At 29.7% G+C, this 16,437-nt stretch overlaps 2 protein-coding genes across 3 annotated transcripts in view; one reads left to right on the forward strand and one right to left on the reverse strand.

The window, feature by feature from the left end:
* Positions 1-10,616, reverse strand: part of LOC119678050 — an 81,214-nt gene extending 70,598 nt beyond the window's left edge. For both annotated transcript variants that reach the window (XM_038089690.1, XM_038089691.1), the window contains exons 1-5: positions 10,507-10,616; positions 8,359-8,563; positions 2,238-2,363; positions 1,549-1,914; positions 849-1,476 (exon numbers count right to left, since the gene is read on the reverse strand). In XM_038089690.1, the coding sequence (XP_037945618.1) occupies positions 849-1,476; positions 1,549-1,914; positions 2,238-2,363; positions 8,359-8,563; positions 10,507-10,616 (1,435 nt within the window). The remainder of the gene's footprint in view (positions 1-848; positions 1,477-1,548; positions 1,915-2,237; positions 2,364-8,358; positions 8,564-10,506) is intronic.
* Positions 10,617-15,320: 4,704 nt separating this feature from the next.
* On the forward strand, positions 15,321-16,049 carry LOC119683415 (NTF2-related export protein-like). Its single transcript, XM_038097080.1, has 3 exons — positions 15,321-15,432; positions 15,484-15,570; positions 15,688-16,049. The coding sequence occupies exons 1-3, from the start codon at positions 15,424-15,426 to the stop codon at positions 15,985-15,987; spliced, it is 396 nt and encodes a 131-aa protein (XP_037953008.1). The 5' UTR covers positions 15,321-15,423; the 3' UTR covers positions 15,988-16,049.
* The last annotated feature ends 388 nt before the right edge of the window (positions 16,050-16,437 follow it).

Consider the following 16,437-nt stretch of genomic DNA (forward strand, 5'->3'; position numbering starts at 1 on the left):
TTATTTTTGTTTCAAATAAGAAAAATTAAATCCTACAAAATCTTACAATTGACAAGAAATATTGCATTTTTAATAAAATTAAAAATAAAATTTTGTGTTAATAAAACAAGCGATTTGTTTTTAATTAAAATAATATTATTAAATAATCTCCAATTCAAACTGAAATAATTTTTTAAAATTGAAGATCAAAAATAAATTTCTTAAATGAAATTACGTGGACAAAAAGTAAGTGATTATTTTTAATATAATATTTAATCCTTATAAAAAGACATTCTATATTAAATTAAGAGTTTTGTTGATTATTTTATAAATAAAATATATTTTACATATATACATATATGTTATATTCTATTTAATCATAAATTTTATGCCTCTTATAAGTATGAAAAGCGGTCAGCTACTTTTTGTCCACAGGCAATAATGGTATTAAAATTATAACATTTATAGGAGAATTTTTAGGAGAATTTTTTAAAAAATTATATTTTAATATTATATTAAAAAATAATATTTAATTTTATATACATTTTAAAAATAATAAACACTTATTCAATAATAATTAAAAATAAATATATTTATTGAAAAAGAGGAAGAAAAATGCTAAAATAAAGACAACGTACGTAGGTAATTTTATCATACAATATCGCTGGGGAGAGCGTTTCATATATTTGAAGAGTTGGAAATAAAAATAGATGATTTAAGTTGAATAGCTTGTGTATTTTAAAAATCATTAAAAGTGTAAGGATCAAGTAAGTTATAGAGGATGTATAATCGCAAGACATGTATTGAGTGGACGCATACAGAACGAAAATGATATGTGGTATATAAATTGGCAAAACGAGCAAACTCACCGTCATAATCGTACTGCGCTGCCTGTGGCATTAGGTGACTCTGGATCTCCTCTTCGGAGCTGCTGAAGGAACGTTGAGGCTGTGTTGTGTACTGTGTGCCAGTGAGTGTGCGTCGTTGATTGTAGGTTTGTGAGTCCATAGCGTGACCACCGCTTATAGTTAAGTTACGTGTTATAGGCGGGGGTTTTTGATAGGTCTGTTGCGCTGAGCCACCAGGTGGCGTTGGCAGTTGTGCTCCGTGAAGTGCTGCATTTTGGCTGGGATTGTAGGAATGTTGATGTGAAAGCCTTTGTTGATGATGTGCCGTATTCATATGTTGCTGCTGTTGCTGCGAAGTAGTTTGTTGCAAATGTTGCTGCGATTGTTGCATTTGTTGATGATGCTGTTGTGGATGTTGTTGATTTGTGGTATGCATTCGCTGTGCTTGTATGGGATGTTGCGATTGTTGATGCTGTTGTTGCCCAAAATGTGACTGCTGTTGTTGCGTTTGTTGCTGATGATGCTGTTGATACTGTTGTTGTTGCTGTTGATGTTGCATTGGTTGCTGTTGTTGTTGCTGTCGTTGATGTTGCACTTGACTTGGATGTGCTAAATGTGGATGTTGACGCATCAAACCATCGATTTCACCCTATTTTTTCATAAGTATATACAAATGATTTGAATTATATTAAATAAATTGATAACGTCATCTCTTATTTACCCCCCGCACCTGATATAATCTTGGATCTTCGTCAGCGTAATTACCACCCATACGTTGTTGTTGTTGATGCTGTGTATGTTGTTGTTGCATACCATGTCCACTGTATTGATGTTGCTGCTGCATTTGCTGTGGGTTCATAGGCTGCATACGCTGCCGTTGGTTAGGACTTATCATATCCACCCCACTGTCCGTGCCAGACATACGTCTATTCGTTGTTTGCTCCTGCTGTGAGTATTGACGGCGTAACACACTTCCAGTTCTTTGCATTGGCAAATTTTCTTTTTCGGCTGCACTACGTGTGCGTTCTAGTTTTGGTCGCTTATCTGTAGTATCGTGTGGATCTACAATTGCTTGTTGGGAGATATCCTAAGAAGGAACGAAAGCAATTTTTTTATTGTGTTTAGATCGTGTTACATTATGACGACATGGAAGTACTTTAGTTATGAAATTTATTAAATACAGTACTTCCTAAAAAGCGTAAATAAATTAAGCTCAAGATTTTGTTCACGTTTAAAAAGTTAGTTTTAGAAGTTTATGGCACAATGATAAAATTAATATTAATACTGAGTTAACATATTACTGAGAACATATTATTTTATTTAGTCGAAGTATGGTAAATAATATCTTTTGTTTTTAGAAAAGAATTTATATTCAATTTATTTTTTTAAGTATTTTATAGAAATACTTACACTACTGCCATCCGGTTCGATGCGTCTTATGAAACCATCTTGTTGCACAGCTGCTTTGTTAATCCATTGCCCAGTTTTGGATAATAACTCCTGTTTTTTACGACAAAGTATGCAAACCCATATCACCTGTAAAGAAGTAAAAATAAATCAAATATAAATGAGATTGAAGTCAATTTTTTTTATCTGATTTTTTAACAAATGAAGTAACAGTTCCAATATTTAACTAAGTAGTTCAATTAAGTAGGGCTTTATATGTGACTCAAAGGATTCACCTTAATTAGGGAACTAAGCCATTTATCTTGGTTAGATTATTAAGGTGATCTAAAGGATCCATATTAGTTAGGTTATAGAAGCAATCCATGGGATTCATGTTGGTTGGACTGTTAAGGTGATCCAAAGCATTTATGTTAGGCTATTAAGGCGATCTAAGAGATTCATATTATTTAGGTTATGGACGTGATCGTAAGGATTCACTTAGATTGGTTCGCAAGTTGCTATAGAATACTCAAAATATTTACATAAAATCATTTTTAAAGTTTAATTATTAAGATTATTATAAGAGGTATTACCTTAGATATGTGTCAGATCATCTAGAAAAGAAATCTTTAGCATATTTAATAAAAACAAACATATGCGTTGGATATTGACAAAACAGCTGGAAAAAGCTTTCTTCTGCTTTAGGATTGGTACAAACGTCATTAAAGGGAACATTCTATCTCATGACATATTTGTTGAACCGTCGGTGATCCATCAAAGTAACCGAAGTACATTGAAGTAACATTCTTATGTAAAATCTCAATAAAATAGCAATTTATTTCTTCTACTTAAGAGGAATCGAATTGATTGTTTTATTGTTGCAAAATAAATCATTGAACTTTTATAATATGTATTTAATTATTTTGTAAAGTAACTCTTGAATGGTCTGACAATATCTTTTCCGATGTTTTGAAAATTAAATCGTGGGTTTAATTTCATATTTATAAAATAAATTATTTATCCTATAAAAACATTAAAATATTTCGTAGAATAAAATAGATAATTTATATAATCTATGTATGAAATACATTCTATTCCCCTCTTGACGAATTCTTGAGCATGTTACTGATACTATAGACTAACCGATGTTACTCACATATTTTCTTATTTACATATTACTTATATTTTTATGTATAGATTTACTAATACATTTACTTTTATGTAGATGTGGTCATATAAGTACTCTATTTTATCTTGGTGAGAACGTTGATATTAATATCTGAGTATAATGCTCTTAAAAGGAGATTTACTTACAAATTATTAATAAAGAATAAACAGTTCTCTTATTTTAACTCGGCACGTGACACTTGTTGGAAAAAGCAACATTTTGCAATGATTATGTTAACTTATACAGCTGTGGTTTATGCATTCGTTCTAATTAATAGCATAGCAAGTGCATTAGTTGTTCATTGTTCATGAATAACAATTTGAATGTGTGTTAATACATAGGAGTTTGGTTAAAAGTTCAAAGTGACAGGGTTTAATTCTAACAGTTGCAGTCTATAAACTATTTTAAGGCAATTAAACTAAAAGCTTTTTCTGGACAATGTCTGATGGGCACGTTGTAAGAATTTGTATTATATTCAATGACTGCTGCAGAACACTAAAGTTTCTATATTTCTATTTACTGTTTAATATAAAATAAAAAACAAATATTCTGATCAAGAGTCTTACTGATATTATGTAGTCGGATTCAATTCTTTGAGACCCGACTACAAACCACTTAGGAATTTTTATGTATTCTTATGTGGTTTATAATCGGGCCGAAAGTTGGAGTTTTTTGGTCATATTCTGAGGCATCCGGAAAAGTATGGACTACTAAAATTAATCATTGAAGGCAGAATTGAAGGTAGACGTGGCCCTGGGAGACGAAAGATATCATGGCTGAAGAATTTACGTCAATGGTACAAGATCAGTTTTTCGAGAAGCTGCAGATAAAATCAAAATAGCAATCATGTTAGCTAACGTTCGAAGCGGATAAGGCACCTAGAAGAAGAAGAAGTCGGGAATTAAAGAATTGAACCCCACTACTCCAGATACCGACGTACCTATCATGTTATAAAGATATACATTAATTGAAATATCCTGCTATATTTATTCTTTAAATTAATTTAAATAATTTAATTCAAATTTATGTATTAAATAGCATTAAATAATAATAAAACGTGATCATTTTAAATAATAATAAGAGATCATAAATATATATGTTAATAATAAACAAATAATAATAAATAAATAATAGTAAATAAATATTAATACCATAAATAAGTAATAATAAATAAATAATAGTAAACAAATAATAATAAATAAATAACAACAAATAAATAATAATAAATAAATAATAATAAATAAATAATAGTAAATAAATTATAATAAATAAATAATAGTAAACAAATAATAATAAATAAATAACAACAAATAAATAATAATAAATAAATAATAATAAATCAATAATAATAAATAAATAATAGTAAATAAGTAATAAAAAATAAATAATAATAAATAAGTAATAATAAATAAATAATAGTAAATAAGTAATAATAAATAAATAAATAATAATAAAGACATAATAATAAATATATAATAAATAAACAAATTTGAAGTCTCTTAAAATTGAATTTTGAATTTTACTGCTCTCAATATTTTATATACGTGTGACGCAAATATCTCAAGTCTTGCTAAAAAAGGTCCTTATAAGTTATAAGTCCCCACAGACAATTTAATTGTATAGCCGCCCATAGTTTTATTTTTGGCTCATTGACCTAATTTAGGCGTCCAAAGCATTTATAATTTTCATATTATCTTATTATTTTGAAATATTTTTAGACAAATATATTTTCTTTGTCCGTATATTAAAATAAATAAATTTCAATATTCTTTATCTGAGGTTTTAGTTATGGTGAAAAAGACGTCAATGCCTGAAGCTTCTCGAGGGCCTGGTGCCTGGTAACAGAGAAATGGTGTCACACTTCGCCGCAACTTCTGAGCAGACAAAAGGACACTTCCACTTACAATTACATACATTTGGCACATATTTATTTACAATAAATAAGTACGAGTATGTGAGTATGTGTAAAGCAAGTGTGTCGAAGAAAAATATCTTAAGAAATGCTTAAGTAAAGCATTTCATTTTTTATGTTTTTATATAGGAAATGTTTGCTTTTATGCAAGTTGCTTTGAAAAATAGCGTCAGAACGCAAATAATGAGTGCCTTTATAGTTTTTGTCGCATGTGGTACCAAGCGGCATTCGGCAATTGTCCTTCATACGCTCCGCAACAATGATAAATGCGTTTTCTGCCAAAATCGACTTAAGTTCCAGTAAGCAATGGCTTTTGGCTTTAGCGGCTAACAATGCGCAGATGAGTGATAGAATATCTCAACTTACAATTTTTCAAACTCGAACTTTCGCATGGATTCAGAGTCTGTGTATGGAATGATGGCCTGGTCTCCAGCATGTTTGGCGACAAAATCTCATTCTTTGTATCCTTGCTTTTATTTATTTGATGATTTTTTGCTTATGTGTTTTCTCTGTATGTGACGCTGTGATATTTTCGCAAAATAATGATAAATGTTATTCAGTTTAGTTAGTTCACTCTTTCAAACGTTTTAGCATAAAATATGATTATTTCAAAGGTTACTTTAAATTCTCTATTAAACATTTAAGGAATAGTTTATATCTACAAAAATTAAATAGATTGAATTCGGAGAGAATTATTAAAACGTTTTAGCCACTAAGGGTCAAAAATGATTTCTCTGTTTTTTTTTGAGGTTTTCGATTAATTTAAGGCAACTGCATTCAAATCTGCAACACGTTTTAGTCCTATGGATCCTTAGTAGTAACGGAAATTAAAAAAAATATTTTTAAAGGATTAATAATAATGCTTTATTTTAAACGATTGGAGTTTCGTGTCTTTAGCAATTTTACGATAAATATGCTTCCCTACATTTTACCGCAATCTCTTTTAAAAGCAGGGATGTTTCAAATATTTCTTAAAATTGTTTTCTCTAAGAGGTTGAAATTTGGGTAAAAATACTTTGGGTAAATAAATGTTTGTGAAAGACACGTACTTCATATATTTTAATATGAAAAATTTCAAAACCTTAATATTTGAAATAATTGCACTCATAGATCCAGATAGCTAATAAAACAACTAGTACATACCTAAAGCTATTGAAAAATGCAAAACGAGATAATGTTATTGTGCAATATTGAAAATTATTATTTATATTCTTGAAGCCTTGTGCGCCGTCGTATCACTCCGCACTGTCTCTATTCAGGGCATAGGTTATCTACAAGTAATTTCCTTTGTCTTCTTTGCAACGCGATATCTCGTAGATCACTGATACTGCTGTAATTGTTTCTGTTGGAAACAATCTTAATTTCGTTCAGTGTTGCACTTCATCTTGTGCCTTGTGGATTATGTCAAATGAGCACTATTGGACATTTGTAATGTCATTTGTAGATTTAAGTAGTGTGTGTCCAATCCAGCTAAATTAGCGTCTTCGAATATCGATGTTACTGTCAGCAAAACCTGTTCTTCACCATAGCTTCTCGTTAGAAATGTGGTTTGGCTAGAAAATTCTGAGAATTTTACAAAGACATCGATTTACAAAGCTGCGTAATTTTGTTGCACTTGTTCTGAGACGAACCACCTTTTGCATACACACAAAAGCACTGACAAAACCCAGGACATGAATATCGTGACTTTAGTTCTAATACTGTAAAAATTTAATGACCATATTTTATTCAGTTTACTGAATACGTCGATTCCTGTCTTTATTCTTACCGCTATATCCTTCAGTGTACGTCTTCAACACGTTTTTAGTTGTTGTGGTATTTATAATTAGTCCAACCTTGGAAGATTCAAGATCAAAATCGTTAAGTTTTCTTTGCAGGTTGGCATGTCAGTGGGCTAATTCTCATTTGTCATCTGCAAAGTCCAATGATTCAAGACTGAATGTTTGGTTTAACGGGTTTTCTATCTTTTAATATCTTTTAAAAATAATCTCAATCATGGTAAACATTCCCGTGTAACCTGACCGTCATATAAAAAGAAGGAAAATCTAGGGAACTCATTGAAATGAACCACGTGAAAGCTGCAAGGCTTACTGCAGTTCATTTTGGTCATTGGTTTAGAGGAACCGGTGCAGAGTAACTGCACAATTCTTTGAATACTCACTGTAAAAGTAAAGAGAACTTATAGAAAAAAGAAACTATTAGAATTTTTTTTTGTGAATATACAGTTTTAGCCTCCAGAATAAACAGATTTTTAGGGAAGTACTTTTTGACAGTTTGTAAGACTGCTCACCGATAAAAACGAGCTCTTAGTGTTACTTACGAAGAATATGGTAGTAAAATAGCGAAAACCGTTAGTTATGATCAGCAGAAAGATAACTGCTGACCTTCCACTGCAACCAGAATATCAACCAGCTAACCATACTAAACATTAGCAGTAGAACTTTAGTATGTATTTTTGGATCCGCACTTTTAATTATACTTGTAGTTTACTTAAATGATAATAATCTGAATATCTTGTTAAATAAGTTTGCACAGCGCCATCTATTCGTTAATAGTAAACACTTCTGTCAATTAGAAGCCTTTCAAAACTTATCTGCTAGTGTATTTTTAAGCAATGTATGTATGAAACTTTTAAAAAATATATCAATATATATTTTATATACAATAATAAATAACAAAATGATAAGATATAACTTTTTAATGATCTTTCACTTAATATTATTTAATTTCTGTTAATTTAGAATAAAAATAGAAGTGGAGCAAATATTTCCATTTATTAACACCTATTTAAAGTATATTCTCATGTCCTCTATGTTCTTCAATGAATAAAGCTTCATACCGTGAAACTGTCAACACGTCAACATGTCAAGTAGTTGATACATAGTAGTACATGTCAGTGACAAATATTGGCCCATCTCAAACTACTTTTCTGTCAGCACATATAAGGTAACCTAATTCCACACATCACCAGCACAATTTAGATATTTTCCCGAAGTACTTAAGTTCGTTTAGAAAGTTTTCACTTCAAAAAAAAAACAGAAAAAGAAGAAATCAATTTGACTTACTTTATTGCTGCGAAGCGTCACTTTTCCGCCACACCGCGCACAGCACCGAATATTGCAATAATGACAAATGTGCCCAACTCCATCGGCGAATTTAGTCTTAAGGCATATGTGGCAGGTCGCATCAAGCTCAACGCCGGCTTTCTTCTGCTGTTCGGAACGCTGACGTATTTGCATTTCCAATGTGACAACTTCATCTTGCTTTCGCCTGAAATAGCACAAAAATGTTATTTAAATTAGAAATAATAATAAAACAAAATGATAAATTCTCATTTAAAAGAGAATTTTATATGAATTTGGAGTTCTAAAATAAATCTCCGGCGGGCTGCGAAATTGTCAAATTGCGTGATATTTATTTATCTAATTTATTATTTATAATTGAATTGTGATTTTTTTAATACAGAAAATTGAAAATAATATAAAGCAATTAGCATTGCTAATTCGCTATTACTATTACTACTACTATAGAATGGAACTAAGAGAAGGTAAATATATAAACGTAAACTCATAAGACTATATCGATAAATACCAAGTTAATCGATATACTAAAAACCAAAAACTTAAAGGAGTTTCCTTATTTATTACCAAATTTTAATGGTTTCCTGTAATTTCTACTAGAGATATATAGTATGGGTACAGTTCTTGTATATTTTTATACAAGACTATGTACCTGAACCATTTCTGATTTAAAAAAATGTTTTCAAATGAAAGAATGTCAGTATCTGTCAAACAGTCTAAGAGAGCCTTGAGATTTTACGACTAGATATATTGTCCTTAGAGATGTGACATGATCTCTTAGATTATATGCTACCGATGCACTAACATGTTGTTTATAGAATAGTGTCACGAATGCACTGTATTTGTTCAAACACCAAGAAAATTTGAATATCATCGTCAATGGTACCCAGAATAATGCCATAAAAACGATTTGATTGGACAACTAAGGTGTGTTTTACTGCAACTAGAGTATTTTTGTGAAATTATTTGAAATCTTTGCTATATGTGGACGAAACATTGGAAAAAATCTTTTGAAAATCAAAGCTCAAGGACACAGTTTCAGAAATGTTTACGTTACGTCTAATTGAGATGCAGTTTTCATACTTAAGATGTGGTATTAATTATCTATGCAATAAAAAAATAGTCATTTGCTCAAATTATCTCTTTTTAATTTGTTTTGATTTAAAATCCTAGAGCTCTTTAGAAAAAACATCTTATAGATCGTTTTTTTTTGACAATCGTATTTTGCTCAAAGTCGCAAGAATTCGGAGCAAATTTTTGGTGCTATTAATATATCTGGCTTAATACCCGATTATTCAAATATTGACCTGCATGCAATAACACATAGAAGCGTAGTCATTGCACATGAAGAATACGATAAAGATCGATACGTAATAAAAAGTTATATATTCCCACTCTACATTTACTGTATTTAGACTCACTAACAAACAATTTTTGAATTATAGAGCTTATGCCATATATACAATAGAGTTTTGCTAATCTAAAAACATTAATATTGGAGTCAAATCAGACTAATGACACATTTGGAATTGAAAAGTCATATTTAAAATCCAAGAACAGTCTTGCATATTTTTATACATTTATCTTATTAATAGATCAGATAATATATTCTGTCAGGAAGATATGTTGGCTTCAAAGTATACTTCTTTAAAATCATCTGAATAACTTATTATCAGAATTTAACGTTGTTCATTACAAATGGTCTCAAACACAATTGAGTAAAAGTGTTTAAGACACTAGCCCGTGTTTAATCAATCAAAGAAGGTTTAACAATAAAATTGAATAAGAACTGAACATAAATCCACTTTTTATTAAGTTAATTCATATTTTAAATGACACGTTCACAGGATGAATGTATAAGCTAATAGTGAACAAAGTTTCTAAGCAAATAAAATATACACATATGTATGGAGATAATCCATATATATAATTTAGACTACCGGGCAGAGATGTTTATAACACGTAATCTGGATTAGTGCATTATCTGTCGATCTGGACTATAGGTAACATATTACGGACATGTTGTATATATCGCATTTTCAAATTTTGTTCAAAATAATTATATATATATATTGTATATTGTATATATAGAACTATATATCATATATTGTTTAAAGTACTATCCATACATACCGCATAATCTCATTCTGCTTCTCTTCCTCTTGCTTCTGTCGCATGAGCACATTTTCGATTTGCATACGTTCGTGCGGAGTTAGATGAGATAAATCGGGCATTTCATCCATTTTGGCAAATTCTTATTTCTCTTTATTATTTTTTATATATTTTTATATATATATGATTAGATTTAATTAATGTATAATTAAGTTTTTATTAAATTGTGTTTGCGTAGTTTTTAAAAACAAAAATATATTAATTTTGTTTTCATACAAAATACGTTTATTTTTAGTTCGTTATTAATATTAGGCTTCGGAGAATTTTAGAATTTTTTATAAGAAAAATTTTCGTTGATGTGTTTTAGTCAATTTTTTTTTTTTGTTAGAAATATATTAAATTTTAAATAAACTGCGCTTTTATATATATATAAATTTTCTTCATGTATAATGTATAATTTTGCGAGAGTTGCTATTTTTGTTTTTTTTTTTGTTTTTAAATTCAAAAAAATTTTTTTTGTGTTAAACTGAATTTAAATTTAAAAATGTGTGTTGTCCTTAATTTACATATATATTTTTTTTTTATAATTTTAAATATATATAAGTAGTAATATTAGTTATTACTTAAAGCTTTGCAGTGTTTACGTAGTTTGCAATATATTTTCCGAATCTACTACTAATTTATTTACATCAGTTAGTGTTGCCTTTATCGTGCGTTTGTATTTATCCATTTTGCATAAATCACAGTCCAATACGCTTTGTATTTTTTCTCTTTATTTCTAATATAAATAAATACTTTTATTTTAATTCTGTTTGTTGACTAATTTGTATATGTATAATTTATGCTATTAACTTGTCAGTGTATTCAGTTTAGTAATTTTTGGAACGTTTTTGTAGCTGCTACTTTTTCTACTACTATTTTTAATTTTGTTACTACGTTGATTTTTAATGAAATTCGTTGAGTTTTTAACTGTTTTAATTAATTTGGCGAAATTCCACAACATTGTAGGCAAAATCAGAGCTATTGCCCTGCTCTTATTATTTTATTTAATATATATATATATATTTATATATATATCATATATTTGTATTTAATTTTTCCTTTTTTGTTGTATGTTTTGAAACTATGTAATTATTTTTTTTTTTTGTTAATATTTTTTTGTGCAATTTAATTTCGAGTTGTGTTTTTTTGTTGGTTTGTTAAGTGTCAGTGTTTCTGTGTCTATGTAAGTCAAAGCAATTATATTACATTTTTTACTAAGTTTCAGTTGCAGTTTTTGTTATTATGTTTTTGTTGTTGTTGGTTTGTACATGCATCGTCGTTGAAAGTATGCCCCTGCTTTTCTGTTTGCTGCTCCATTTACCCGCAAACTTCAACTATGTCTGTGGTATGGTTCATTTCCGGTTAAATGGTAGTCGTAAACGGTAAACGGTGCTGCAAGAAAGGAAAAATATATTTTTATTAAAAGTTCATCAAAGGATGTTCATATAATAAATGAATTATGTAAGCAAAATTCGCGTTAATCGATATAATTTATGAGCGAGTAACCGAATGCATACTCCGTCCCTCCTTCGAGTTCAAGCAACTTTGCGCTAATAAATTATGCATTCATAATAAAAAGGATATAAAACTTCTTTTGTGCCAGAAGGAGCAAAAGTAAACATACTCGACTGCAACTTAAATTGCACTTCAATATTTTATTAACTGACAATTTGCGGTTGATACTATAAAGGATGAATGTTTTAAGAAAAATAATAAAAATCAATAAATCCTTAAAAATTTTTTGTGAACAGGGTCGCATAGAAAAACACATAGTAGATTAATGAAATAGAGGGTCAACTTAGAATATTAAAATATGTGACATACACATTAGTGAGAATGAAATCTAAAAGTTTTTCTATATGGATAGATAATTGTTCTTCATTCATATTTTTTTATAAAATTTCACTTCACATAGTTCTATGTTCAATATTCGAAAGCCCTTAGCATCCCTATCTATAACCGTAGCACTCGCGACCCTGGTGGCATAATCCACTACCAGTACAACTACCACGCTTAAACTTGCCTCCTTAATCTACCCCCCAATCTACCTGCACCACGCTCTAGCTTTCTGGCTTAGATAAACTAAGATACTCATTAGATACTGGAATGATGTTTCTACAAAGCGATCGATATCTTTCACTAGTCAAACACTTCGCTTAAGTAATAACCCTGTCCACTTAACCTACCCCCCTATCTACCTGCGCCACACTCTATCTTTCTGGCTGAGATAAACTTAGTCCACCAGGTATTAATCCTCTCGATCATATCTCTCCCCTACTAGAACAACGTTTTCACAATACGATGGATATCCTTTGCACTCATTCCTAAGAGGTGGTTTTATAGGGTTGAAGTCTTACACTTTGAAAACACATATAGATGAAAACTCAGAATGAGATTTTGAGATTAACATTGTCACATTGAATTTTATATACAATATAATACACTTAATAAATCTCCAGTTTAGTTAAGAAAAACAAACGCTACTCTAACTTTTCGATGTTATTTTTCGAAAACAATTTGTCTTAACTTTCAATATATATAAACCTCAGTTTTGATAATTACATTTACACTTGAACCAAATTTCTTTTTCTAATACAGAATCCACACGAGAGTGACTCCAGTATAAAGCATCTTTTGGATGTCTACAAAAAGTCAGTCATCATTGGTGCCAGATCAGGAGAGTATGTTGGATAGGGAAGAAATTCGAAGTGTGATTCTCACAATTTAATCATCGCTTTTATCGACTTTTGAGTTATTGGGCTCAAACAAATATAGCATTTATAGAAAAGAATTGGATTTACCAATTCGGTACAAAGCTGCTAAGACACTACCTGATGATATTGTCTTACGGAATAATGCTTTTGGATCTTTTATAACTGTTTTTTGGACTTTTATGTTTTTAAGAACAAATCTTACATTTGGTTGACCAAAGCCTTCTACATCAACAAGGTCTTTCCAATTGACTTTTAAGTCCAACTGGTATCAATAATAATTGACTAGTATACCAAAAAGGGATTACCTCGTGCACAGCCTTAATAATGCCTATTAACTTACTGTTTGGTCTTAACAGTAATTTGTTCTATAAAAAAAAAGTTTATCAATACACGATATTTTTTTGTCCATTGTTTTCTTAAAAAAAAAACTGGAGCCACCAAAATTACAATCTCTATAAACTAAATATTAGAATAGCATAAGATTTAAACATATGTCGTTTGAATAATGCTACCAAAGAAGATAAAGAAAAGAAACTGAGAGTTACTCGAAAAATTGTGTATAAAACTTTTTGAATAATTCAAATAATATTTAAAATTTGAGTAATGAGGTGAAAATATCACGCAGTATAAAAACAAAAAGCCTAATGCTACATAATGGTGCGTGATGATTTTCCCCACCAGGTTTTGCTATTTTGCCCACCCGGTCCCTATTCACCACAATGTTAGCTAAAATAAGAGCACTTTCCGAGAAATTTCATTGTTTGTTTAGATTTTTTTACGTTAAAGATCCGTTAAGATTTTTTTTGTGATATAACACAAAAAGGCACAATTCAAAATGTTCTCTGTTTCTTTTCTCTATCTTCTTTGATGTTACTCTACACAAATGTTATGAGTTTATCAACAGCGTTGCCAATTATTTGTCAAATCGTAGACTTATAGAATGATGTGGGAATATAATGTTGCATAGACTTGAACATATCACTCTGACTTTCATTTATTTTAAAAGAAATGGAACATTTCTACCACGTTTAAACAATTTTGAATACTTAGTAACTCTACAAGTAAAATTACCATAAGTTTAACGATTAACATATAAATACTTGAATTATTAAAACTTTTAAATATAAATCTTATAAAGTCTTTTCGACTCAATTATGGAAAAAAAAACATATTCTTGTAAATATAAAAGATATTTTAATATAAATATAAGTAGATAGACAAAAAAGATAGTCAATTAGAACATATATAATGTCACAGATCTCTAAAACAGCGTTTATCTGAATAAATATAGAAAATGTGCATTCTTTCTTTTTTTTTTCTTATGAAGTCTTCTCTTGCATGTTTGTCTAATAAGTCGGAAACACCTTTTATACTTTTTATACCATGTAGTGGACATCATACGTACATCATACTTTTTCCGATTCTCTCGAATATCAACATTTGTGTTCAGTATTGCTTCGAAAATATCACAGAAAATTTTTACGAATGCCAAAACTGATCGAATCGGCAGTCATTAATTTTTGATGAGTGCACTCATTGATTCATACTACTCGAGTTTATACTTGGTTTTTACGAGTGTACTCTGAGTGTTACAATTATGACTCGTCGCAGTTCTCTGGTACTCGTAAATAAAAATGCCGAATGAATCAGCAATATTTTGTTTTGTCTTGTTTCATTTTTATTTTCCTTCGTTTTGTGTCAATTTATGCAAATTATTCACAAATTGATAATCCATAAATTATCATTTATCATGGTTCCCACATATTGGTACTTTTTTCCGTACGGTACTCTGGTACTCGTAATATCAAATTAAATTTATTTATAGATGCAACTGTACGCTATGAAACTAATAAAATTTTATGTATTGATATAGTAGGAATATTGGAGCAACAAAAAGTAAAAGATAATTTCGATCGGAATGAATTTTAAGACCATATATATATAATAATAATATATATATTTGGACTTGAAAACATAAATGTGGAGAATTGATTAAAGTGTGCTATCTAGTAAAAAGTCTTAATAACATATGCTTCATTTCAAATATTTTGAATAAAACTTCAATACAAAAAAAAAAAAAATTGTGCTATTTTGAATAGGTATCAGAATCACGTCAGTTGTTTGAAAGTATATAATTTTTATCTGGTTGTGCAATTCCTAGAATTAAAAGCAATACATAGCAATGGATAGAGTATTATATATGTTTCTATTTCTTTTTATATATTTACACATTTACTTTTAGAAAATGAAGGAAATAGTAAAAACCGCGGACGCCGTTACCAAAGAGTTCGTCTTAGTATATTATAATAACATGGACAATAACCGTGACGTAAGTAACACACCATGCTCTTATGATCATTATGTCACCGTTGGTTAAAAAACTTCCTTAATTTCTCTGGAACGCAAATAACAGTTAAGCCATATTTTGTTTTTTATCTGTTTACAGAAAATCGGTGACATGTTTGCCCGGGACTCTATGTATGTGTTTGATGGAAACAGGACAACTGGACTGGCATCCATCCAAAAGTATATTTTTGACTTGCCAACAACTTCTCATGTCATATGCAATATCAATCCCCAGCCGGTTTTTGGTCCAAATGATGAAGTTTCGACTATTATTGTAAATACTGCCGGTTATGTGAAGCATGATGGAAAAAAGCCGAAGGATTTTACTGAGTCATTTGTGTTATCTTATGTTGATGATCAGTGGAAAATACGTTCCAGTGTAGTCCGTTTATTGCAATAGACAGCAGAGCAGTGTATTAAATTCTTGCCGCATTGTTGCTTAAACGCGTTACAATAATAAAAAAATTTTATGGAATAATTACTAATTAAAGTAATTGAACCTTGACTTTTATTTTGAAAACATTTTCGAAATTTTTGCAAAGAATTTAGTCATTAGTAGAAATCTTATATATTCATATTTACATTTAAAATGTACTATTGTTAGGTAATGGACTAAACCTATTGTAAGTCCATTGGACTGTTGATTGGTAATGTACTAAATCTATTATAAGTATATTGGACTATTGATTGATATTGGACTATATATGTATGTAGTAAGTCTATTGATTGGTAATGGACTATTAATTAGCGTTGAACTATTTCTGTAGTAAGTCTATTGGACTATTGATTGGTAATGGACGTTATCTATTGTAAGTCTATTGTACTATTAATTGGTACTAGATTATCTCTA

Source organism: Teleopsis dalmanni, chromosome 2 (genome assembly GCF_002237135.1).
Source record: "Teleopsis dalmanni isolate 2A chromosome 2, ASM223713v2, whole genome shotgun sequence".
Lineage (NCBI taxonomy): Eukaryota > Metazoa > Arthropoda > Insecta > Diptera > Diopsidae > Teleopsis > Teleopsis dalmanni.

Coding starts and splice junctions, on each gene's coding strand:
- LOC119683415 (XM_038097080.1), top strand. Junction 15,571..15,687: donor ACATGGACAATAACCGTGAC/GTAAGTAACACA, acceptor ATCTGTTTACAG/AAAATCGGTGACATGTTTGC.